The 9,870-nt window shown below is 45.2% G+C and overlaps 1 protein-coding gene across 1 annotated transcript in view; it reads right to left on the bottom strand.

Moving 5' to 3' along the window:
- adgrg6 (adhesion G protein-coupled receptor G6) overlaps window positions 1–4,870 on the bottom strand; it is a gene marked incomplete at its 5' end in the record, with an annotated part of 58,408 nt that extends 53,538 nt beyond the window's left edge. The window contains 2 exons of the mRNA XM_079215691.1: window positions 2,307–2,410; window positions 4,815–4,870. Of these exons, the coding sequence (XP_079071817.1) occupies window positions 2,307–2,410; window positions 4,815–4,870 (160 nt within the window). The remainder of the gene's footprint in view (window positions 1–2,306; window positions 2,411–4,814) is intronic.
- Between the last annotated feature and the right edge of the window lie 5,000 nt (window positions 4,871–9,870).

Raw genomic sequence — 9,870 nt, 5'->3', positions numbered from 1 at the left:
ACTAACTATCACATGATCAGGTGAACCAACATGACATCTGGCTGCAGACTTCGTGAGATGAGTCGTGACGTTTTGTTCAAGGAAGCTCATGATTTAGAAAACGAGGCTCCGAGACACGGGAGGAAAATGTGGGTAAGAAATAAATAAATAAAGAGAAGTGAAGTGAAGAGGAAACAAGTGTTCGGAAGATGGAAACATGGGAGGAGGAGATGGAAATCCTATAAATTACTGCTGTCAGAGAAAAATGCTGCGACATGACTGAAACATGAAGACTGAAACATGAAGAATATACATGAAGAATGAAACATGAAGACTGAAACATGAAAAAAGAAACATGAAGATTGAAACATGAAGAATGAAACATGAAAAAAGAAACATGAACACTGAAACACGACAACTGAAGCATGAAGACTAAAACATAAAGACTGAAATATGAAGAATGAAACATAATGACTGAAACATGAAGACTGCCACATGAAGAATAAAGACTGAAACATGAAGACTGAAACACGAAGAATGAAACATGAACAATGAAACATGAACAATAAAGACTGAAACATAAAGACTGAAAGATACAGACTAAAACTGGAAGACTGAAACACAAAGAATGAAACAAAGACTGAAACATAGAGACGACACATGAACAATGAAAACTGAAACATAAAGACTGAAACATGAACAAGGAAGACTGAAACATAAAGACTGAAACATGAAGACTGAAACATAAAGACTGAAACATGAACAACAAAGACAGAAACATAAATAATGAAACATAAAGACTGAAACATGAACAACAAAGACAGAAACATAAATAATGAAACATAAAGACTGAAACATGAACAATGAAGACTGAAACATAAAGACTGAAACATGTAGACTAAAACATGTAGAATGAAACATAGAGACGACACATGAACAATGAAAACTGAAACATAAAGACTGAAACATGAACAAGGAAGAATGAAACATAAAGACTGAAACATGAACAATAGTGTCTGAAACATAAAGACTGAAATGTAAAGACTAAAACATAAAGACTGAAACATGAAGATGAAACATAAATACTGAAACATGAACAATAAAGAATGAAACATGTCAATAGCAGACCTAAAGGGGTGAATGAAGAGCATCTGAAGCATGAAATGAAAGCCAGCACTTGTCTTTAATTCTCAGGTTGAATCTTCACTCAAACGTTAGAGAAGTACATTTATTTTCATATTCGGTCGTTTAAAGCACAGCCAAGTATTTCACTTCCTGCATTGCTGTAATTATGATAATCATAAAGGGCTCATAATGTGCCTCCAATGCCACTCAGAGAAGCGTCGAAGAATTCTTCAGATGATGAAGGCCTCGCTACGCTTAAGGATTCATAATTGATGCACAGAAGGCTGATAGAAACATTCTATCCTTTCATTTTGTCAAACCTTTGTTGATTTGCTCTCACAGCTGTTTATTCTCGAGTAATCAGCAGTCAATCGGCTTGTAGCCCCACCCTAAAGCATCCCCTGCCTGCTTTATGGTCTGTTTGACCATAATTTACTAAATGAACATCATGCTGTATTGAAGAAGACTTGAAACTAGAGATTGAGACATAAAATCACGTTTACAATGTTTCCTGAGGGAATAAAATCAAGAGAGAAGTAGAGTCATTTATATAGACTTCTATACAACCAGAGGAGTCGCCCCTGGTGGTCAGGAGAGACAATGCAGCTTTAACACATGAAGCATAGACTTCTATACAACCAGAGGAGTCGCCCCCTAGTGGTCAGGAGAGAGAATGCAGCTTTAACACATGAAGCATACACTTCTATACAACCAGAGGAGTCGGCCCCTGGTGGTCAGTGGAAAGAATGCATCTTTAACACATGAAGCATCGGCTTCACTCTTCAGAACCGGAGGTCGTCTCCTGCTGATGGTGTTTTTGAAAGAGATGGAAGAGGAAGTGATCTCAGACCAATAAGTGAAGTGTAAGCAGATGACATCTCTATATCTCAAAGCCCAAATCTGTATAATTAGCTGTACGCTGTACGTTGAGCATCATAAAATGCTACAATAACATTAATATCGGATTCATTTAAACTTCTCAGTCAGAGTTTGATTCGAGCTGAAGTTTTGCGTGAACGTTTTTCGTTTGAGGCTTGGGGTGTGTTTAAGACGTGGACGTGACTCGGTTGAGCTGACTCGTCTTTAAGAGTTTAACGGCTGTGAGAGCAACTCAGTATAAGTCAGATGAGGAGGTGAATTAAAAAGCTAAATCCATCTGCCTGAGACTTCCTGTCCGGATTAAAAGGAAAGACAGATCCTACCATGTCTGTGCAGACTCGTCCACAGCAGGATGACTGGGACGACAAAACGGAGGTTCCACCTTCCTCCTCCTCCTCCTCCTGCTCCGCTGCCTGTACAGGACTGCCTGCAGGAACAGAACGGGAAGAACATCAGTACAACTCAAAATAAAAGGAACTGGTGATCACATCAGTGTCGAGTGTGACTTTCCTGGATCGATCTTGTGGCAAAAAGCTGATTTATGTCAACACAAAAATAGTAAAACATTTTTATTAAATATACAACATAAATGTAATTTAATTAAAATTAATAAATACATTAAATAGGTTGTTTATAACCAGGATTAACATTTTAATAAAGAAAAGAAAATATGTGTGTGTTCTGACCAGGGATCACACCGGGTACCACCCACATTCATAGTGTGTGTGTGTGTGTGTGTGTGTGTGTGTGTGTGTGTGTGTGTGTGTGTGTGTGTGTGTGTGTGTGTCATCTCGGAGAATAACCCCCAGAGAGCCAATCAAATTGCTCCATCAGGTGATCAGGTGACACCTGAGCAGCTAATGAGTGTTGTCATGGTTCAAGTGCATTTAAAGTGATTCAGTTCACGTCTCCATGATGTTCATTAGCGTATGAACTGGATCTCTGAGGACAAAACAAACTTTATGGAACAAATCCATCAAGAGCTTTTCGTCTCACAAACACTCGTCAGAGCTGTCAGCCTGTTGCTTTAAGGACCTGAATAAACTCACAATGAGTCAGACTTCCTGAAATAAACTGGGTTTATTTGGTAAACTAGCTTTGTGGAACAGGAAGTACATGAGGAACCGCCAGGAGGAACCTCGCAGCTCTTTGAAGGCTCTTTGAAGGCTCCTTGAAGGCTCCTTGTGACGACCTCCCGTGGAGGTCGTCACTGGGAGTGTTGTTAACTTCCAGCAGAAGGAAGGTGAAGGGGCTACTGGTGGAAACAAGACCTCATTAGTACCGGTCTGGTTCCCAGTACAAGGTTCAATTAGCCAGCGGAGAAAGAAAGAAAGCTGCTTTTCTTACGGACGGTGAAACACCCGAACCATTGACCATTGAAAGTCCACTGGTTGATCTCTCTCTGTGTGTGTGTGTGTGTGTGTGTGTGTGTGTGTGCGTGCGTGTGCGTGCGCGTGCGCGTTTGTGTGCTTGTGTGTTCCTCAGTTATCTACATTTTTAATTGATGTGACCATCAGTTGTTCTGTAACGTTCCAGTTACAGGTTGTGAAGATAGCATGTAAACAACGATGCTGCTGAGCAGGAAAGGGATGTTGACGTTTAACGGGTTTAAAGACAGAACAAGTTATTATCATGATACATTTTTTAATGTACTTTGAAGTATGATTGAGTTTCATCTTGACTGACAGGATGAAGTTGATGAACAGAGCAGAAATGATCGGAGGATAAGTTTCTGTTTGTAAAACCGAAAGTGTGTTTTCTTACAAGAGAGATTTAAAGCAAATCCTTTGCATCTGATTGGTCTGCTACACAGTGGGCGGGCCTACACCGGCCTTGTCCTAAAGGATACAGCTTGACGGATGTCGTGATGCCTTTGGTTGAAATGAGTTGCTGCTGCCGCTTGTATCCGAGATCTCGTTCTTTCGGTCACGACCCAGAGTTCGTAACCATAGGTGAGGGTTGGATCGTAGACCGACCAGTAAATGGAGAGCTTCGCCTTCAGGCTCAGCTCCCTCTTCACCAAGACGGACCGGTACAGCGCCTGTTTTACTGCTGCAGCCGCACCGATCCGTCTGTCGATCTCCCGCTCCACCTTACCCTCACTCGTGAACAAGACCCTGAGATACTTGAACTCCTTCGCTTGGGGTAGGCAGTTTGTCCCCACCTGGAGGGAGCAATCCACCGGTTTCCGGCAGAGCACCATGGCCTCAGATTTGGAGGCGCTAACTCTCATCCCTGCCGCTTCACACTCGGCTGCAAAACGCCCCAGTGAATGCTGGAGGTCACGGTCCGAGGAGGCAAACAGGACCACATCATCCGCGAACAGCAGAGAGGCAATCCCGAGACTCCCGAACCGGATCCTCTCCGCCCCCTGGCTGCGCCTAGATATCCTGTCCGTGAAGGTCACGAACAGGACCGGTGATAAAGGGCAGCCCTAGCGGAGGCCAACACCCACCGGGAACGTGTCTGACTTATTACCGAGGATACGAACACAGCTCCTACTGCAGGCGTACAGAGACCGGATGGCCCGTGCCAACGGGTCCGGCACCCCATACTCCCGCAGCACCCCCCACAAAAACCCCCTAGGGACCCGGTCGAAAGCCTTCTCCAAGTCTACAAAGCACATGTAGACTGGTTGGGCAAACTCCCAGGACCCCTCCAGTAGTCTTGCAAGGGTAAAGAGCTGGTCAACTGTTCCACGACCGGGACGGAATCCGCACTGCTCGTCTTGAATCTGAGGTTCGACAAGCGGTCGGAGCCTCCTTTCCAGCACCCTGGCATAAGCTTTTCCCGGGAGGCTGAGCAGTGTGATGCCACGATAGTTTGAGCACACTCTCCGGTCTCCCTTCTTGAACATGGGGACCACCACCCCGGTCTGCCAGTCCATGGGCACTGTTCCCGACCCCCATGCGACACTGAAAAGGCATGTCAACCAAGACAGCCCAACAATGTCCAGCGCTTTCAGCATCTCAGGGCGGATCTCATCCACCCCTGGCGCCTTGCCACCAAGGAGCTTTTTGACTACCTTAGCGACCTCTGCCAGGGATATGGGTGGAACCACTCCAAAGTCTTCCGGCGCTGCCCCCTCTCCGGGGGGACATGTTGGCCGGGTTTAGGAGTTCCTCAAAGTGCTCTTTCCACCGCCCGACGATGTCCCCAGTCCAGGTCAGCAGTCCCCCCCAGATCCGCTGATACGATTACAAAGTCGATCATTGATCTACGGCCTAAGGTGTTCTGGTACCAGGTACACTTATGAGCCACCTTATGTTCGAACATGGTGTTTGTTATGGACAAACTGTGGCTAGCACAGAAGTCCAACAACAAAATACCATTCGGGTTCAGATCGGGCAAGCCGTTCCTCCCAATCACGCCCCGCCAGGTTTCTCTGTCATTGCCCACATGAGCGTTAAAGTCTCCCAGGAGAACTATGGAGTCGGCAGGCGGCGCCCTTTCCAGGACCCCTCCCACCGACTCCAAGAAGGCCCCGCAACCCGTAGGCGCAGGGCGGCGACCCTCTCGTTCTCCAGGGAAAACTCCAACATAGCGGCGCTCAGCCGGGGGCTCGTGAGTATCCCCACTCCCACCCGGCGCCTCTCACCCTGGGAAACTCCAGAAAAGGACAAAGTCCAACCCTTCTCCAGGAGCTTGGTTCCAGAGCCCATACTGTGCGTGGAGGTGAGCCCAACTATATCTAGCTGGTACCGCTCCACCTCCTGCACCAGCCGGCCCCGCTAGCGAGGTGACGTTCCACGTCCCTAGAGCTAGTCTATGCCGCCGGCGATCGGCTCGCCCAGGTCTCCTGCCTGGCCCGCTGCCCGGTCTGCATAGCACCCGACCCCGATAATTCTCCCCGCGGGTGGTGGGTCGACAGGGTGACTGCTGCTCCATGCTGTTTCTTCGGGCTGAGCCCGACTGGGCCCCATGGGCAAAAGCCCAGCCACCAGACGCTCGCTGACAAGCTCCCCTCCTGAGTCTGGCTCCGGGAGGGTGCCCCGGTTTCCCTTGTCCGGGCGAGGTAGCTTCAGACCGTGGGCTGCTATTCATCGGGGTTTTTTGAACCGCTCTTAGTCTGGGCTCTCCCCCGAGACCTGTTTGCCTTGGGAGACCCTACCAGGGGCTGATGCCCCGGACAACATAGCTCCCAGGATCACTGAGCCACTCAAACTCCTCCACCACGTTAAGGTGGCGATTCATTGGAGGAGCGATCGAAATGAGCTTCCTCCGTAGGGTGGCCAGGCTCAGCCTTTGAGATAGGGTAAGGAGCTCGGACATCAGGAGGGAGCTTGGAGTCGAGTCGCTGCTCCTTCGCTGCTCCATTTAGTCAGGATGCCTCCTGGACGCCTCCCATTAGAGGTTTTCCAGGCACGTCCAACTGGTAGGAGAACCCGAGGACACGCTGGAGGGATTATATCTCCCGGCTGGCCTTGGAACGCCTCGGGATCCCCCAGAATGAGCTGGAAAGTGTTGCGGGTGAGAGGGAAGCCTGGGTCGGCCTGCTGAACCTGCTGCCACCGCGACCTGACCCCGGATAAGCGGCTGATAATGGATGGATGGATGGAGTTGCTGCTGGCTCACACGAGGAAGAAAAGATGGATTTTGATATTTAAAACACGACCCGTTGCTTGTGAGGAAGTATGTTTTTAAACACCGTTTCCCTCTGCTTCCAGTCTTCATGCTAAGCTAGGCTAACAACGCCCTACTCCAGCTCAACGTCTCAAGATGTTGACTTTTCCAAAAGAAAGGAATTAAAGAATTAAAAGCAGAGTGAAGCGTCGCTGCAGCAGCTCCTCTTCTTCAGTTTGTTCAGTTGAGCTCAAAGTTCACACAGAACTAGAGTTTGAACGTTTAAATTAGAAACTTGTATTGGACTGAAATGAAAAAGAAGTTTGCATCATAAATATTGAAAGCAGACAGAACAGAACATTTCGTCTCATCGTCCAGCTTGACACTGCAAATTCATGCAGCTTTTGACATTAAAGAAAACTCGCCTCTTTGTCAACTGGTGTGTCTTGTTTCCTTGTTTCCTTGCCTCCTGCCTCCTGCCTCCTCCCTCCCCCGTGAATGACAAGCGGTGCGAAGTCAGCGAACGCGAGCGCATAAAGAGAACGATTCATGCTGCTGGACGGACCCTCGGCCTCCAGGCAGACATTTTGTGTCCCAGAAGTCTTGAATCAAGAAGTGAAGGTTAAACAAGAGATGAGGAGAAGTTCACCTTTAAGAGGAAAACAGGCCTCACCTTTAAGAGGAGAACAGGCCTCACCTTTAAGAAGAGAACGGGCCTCATCTTTAAGAGAAGAACAGGCCTCATCTTTAAGAGGAGAACAGGCCTCATCTTTAAGAGGAGAACAGGCCTCATCTTTAAGAGGAGAACAGGCCTCATCTTTAAGAAGAGAACAGGCCTCATCTTTAAGAAGAGAACAGGCCTCACCTTTAAGAGGATAACAGGCCTCACCTTTAAGAGGAGAACAGGCCTCACCTTTAAGAAGAGAACGGGCCTCATCTTTAAGAGGAGAACAGGCCTCACCTTTAAGAAGAGAACGGGCCTCATCTTTAAGAGGAGAACAGGCCTCATCTTTAAGAGGAGAACAGGCCTCATCTTTAAGAAGAGAACAGGCCTCATCTTTAGACGACAGAGAGGTGATCAACAGAGCAGCTGAGACCCTTACTGTGCTACATTGTGCTACATTGTGTCCAGATCAGCTCTCTGATTCGACGCTGCTACAATAAACACAGTTTGGGGTGTTTTTGTCCAATCCAACACGAGCTGGATTAACCCTTAACCAACGTGATGTTGTTTCCTCTCACAGAGTGAGACGACAAAACTACTTGGATATTAAAATCACAAAATAAAACCAAAATAAAACCAGACCAAAAACCAAACGACGAGTTCAATCATAAAACCATATTTCTGTGTACTCATTCAGGAAGATTTCGGGATTTATTCATTAAAAATGGTCAGCCTGTATTCTATATTCTGAATAGGAGGCATCCTGATTAGATGCCCGAACCACCTCAGCTGACTCCTTTAGACACAAAGGAGCAGAGCCTCAACTCCAAGTTCCAAGACTGGAATCATAATATGATAGATGATAGTTTGCGACTCGAAATATTCACGAATTCACACACACACACACACACACACGCACACACACACACACACACACACAGCTTATCACTTCATCTCTAATAAAAACATGAATCGATACATTTTAAAGCTTTGATATATATGTGTATATATGCGCATACATGTATATAAATACATCTACATAATGTGCTGAATAAATACACACATATATATGTATATATATGTATACACAATGTGACTAAGTCTTCTTTTTTTATGTGTTGTTGTTGTTGTTGTTTTTCTTCTATACATGTTGTTGTTGTTGTTGTTGTTGTTGTTGTTGTTGTTTTTCTTCTTCTTTTTCAATACTTGTTGTTCTTCTTCTTTTTACATGCTGTTGCTGTTGTTCTTTACCTTCCTCTTTTCCCTTTTCTACTTACTTCTTCAGTTCTCAGCTCAGAGAATAATTATGTTTCATTAACGAGGCAATCTCAAAGTCAAGAGTTAAACTGACTTGAGTTAAACTCACTCCGGCAGAACTGGGAGCAATGGGAGGAGAACCCAACAGAAGTCTCTTTGGATCAACTGGTAGAAGGAATCCTGATGTAAAACCCTCCAGAGCCGCTTAAAAACATTTTTAATGAAGAACAACGGCTCTCTTCTGTGCCTCTTAATAATAACAATAATAATAATAACAATATGAATAAAAGAGTGAGGACTCACATGAGATCACTGGAGGATCATCCTCCTGCTCCTCAAAGTCTGAGAGAACTTTCTGTCGCTCAAAACTTTTCAGACTCAAAATCAGACAAAATCCAAAATGCGCCTCGCGACGCGTAAAAGTGTCCAAAGTCTGGAAAGACGGAGCGAGACTGGGCGAGAGAGAGAGAGAGAGAGAGAGAGAGAGAGAGAGAGAGAGAGAGAGAGAGAGAGAGAGAGAGAGAGAGAGAGAGAGAGAGAGAGAGAGAGAGACGCGCTTCTCTGGCCCGGACGGCCCGGCGGGGTGGAGACGCTTCTTCCACGGTGAAAAAGAGAATCAAGCTACGGAGAACGGGTCAGGGCATTTCCGGTCAACAAAACAAGGGATCCGGACATTTTCAAAATAAAAGCAGTCAGACGACTTTAGTCCTAGTACATCTCAGAGGGAAATCATGTACTTTTACTGCAGCACATTTGTCTCACAAACTACTTGTATTTAGATTCATAGTATTACTAATGTACTCAGTAAAACACAGAGGAAAAACTACCACAAGGAAGAAAACAGAGCAGTGAGACAGGAAGAAAACAGCAGTGAGACAGGACAAACAGAAAAGCAGATGGTGAAAAAGACAGGCACTGGAGGAATTTGCAGGACAGAGACAGACAGACAATAATAAAATCATATAAAAACATTACATCAATTATGTCGATAAAATATTTTTTCTTATGATCAGTGTTTTAAAATAAACAACTCAATCGTCGCCAGAAGTATGTTGCTCTATGTTGCTCTTTGTTGCTCATAGTTGCTTTTTGCTGCTTCATTGCTCTTTGCAGGTTTCTTTCAAACTTGTGATTTGTTGAATATTGACATTTCTGTTTCATTAATACGTTTGAATCCGTATTTAATTAAAATAAAGTAAAATTCAAAGAAATTCACCTGAATCCAGAAAGCCAGAGCAGATTTTATTTATTCAAAACCTGAGCATTGATTCCATTTCAAATGTAAAATAAAGATATTTTATTACCTAAATAAACCAGAAGAGATCAAATGAAAAATAAATAAAAATCTCTCAAACATTAAAGATATTAAATAAAAAAACTCAGACGAGACAGTTGAGCATCAT

Source organism: Taurulus bubalis, assembly GCF_910589615.1.
Source record: "Taurulus bubalis genome assembly, chromosome: 3".
NCBI lineage: Eukaryota > Metazoa > Chordata > Actinopteri > Perciformes > Cottidae > Taurulus > Taurulus bubalis.
This window is presented reverse-complemented; position numbering and strand designations above follow the sequence as displayed.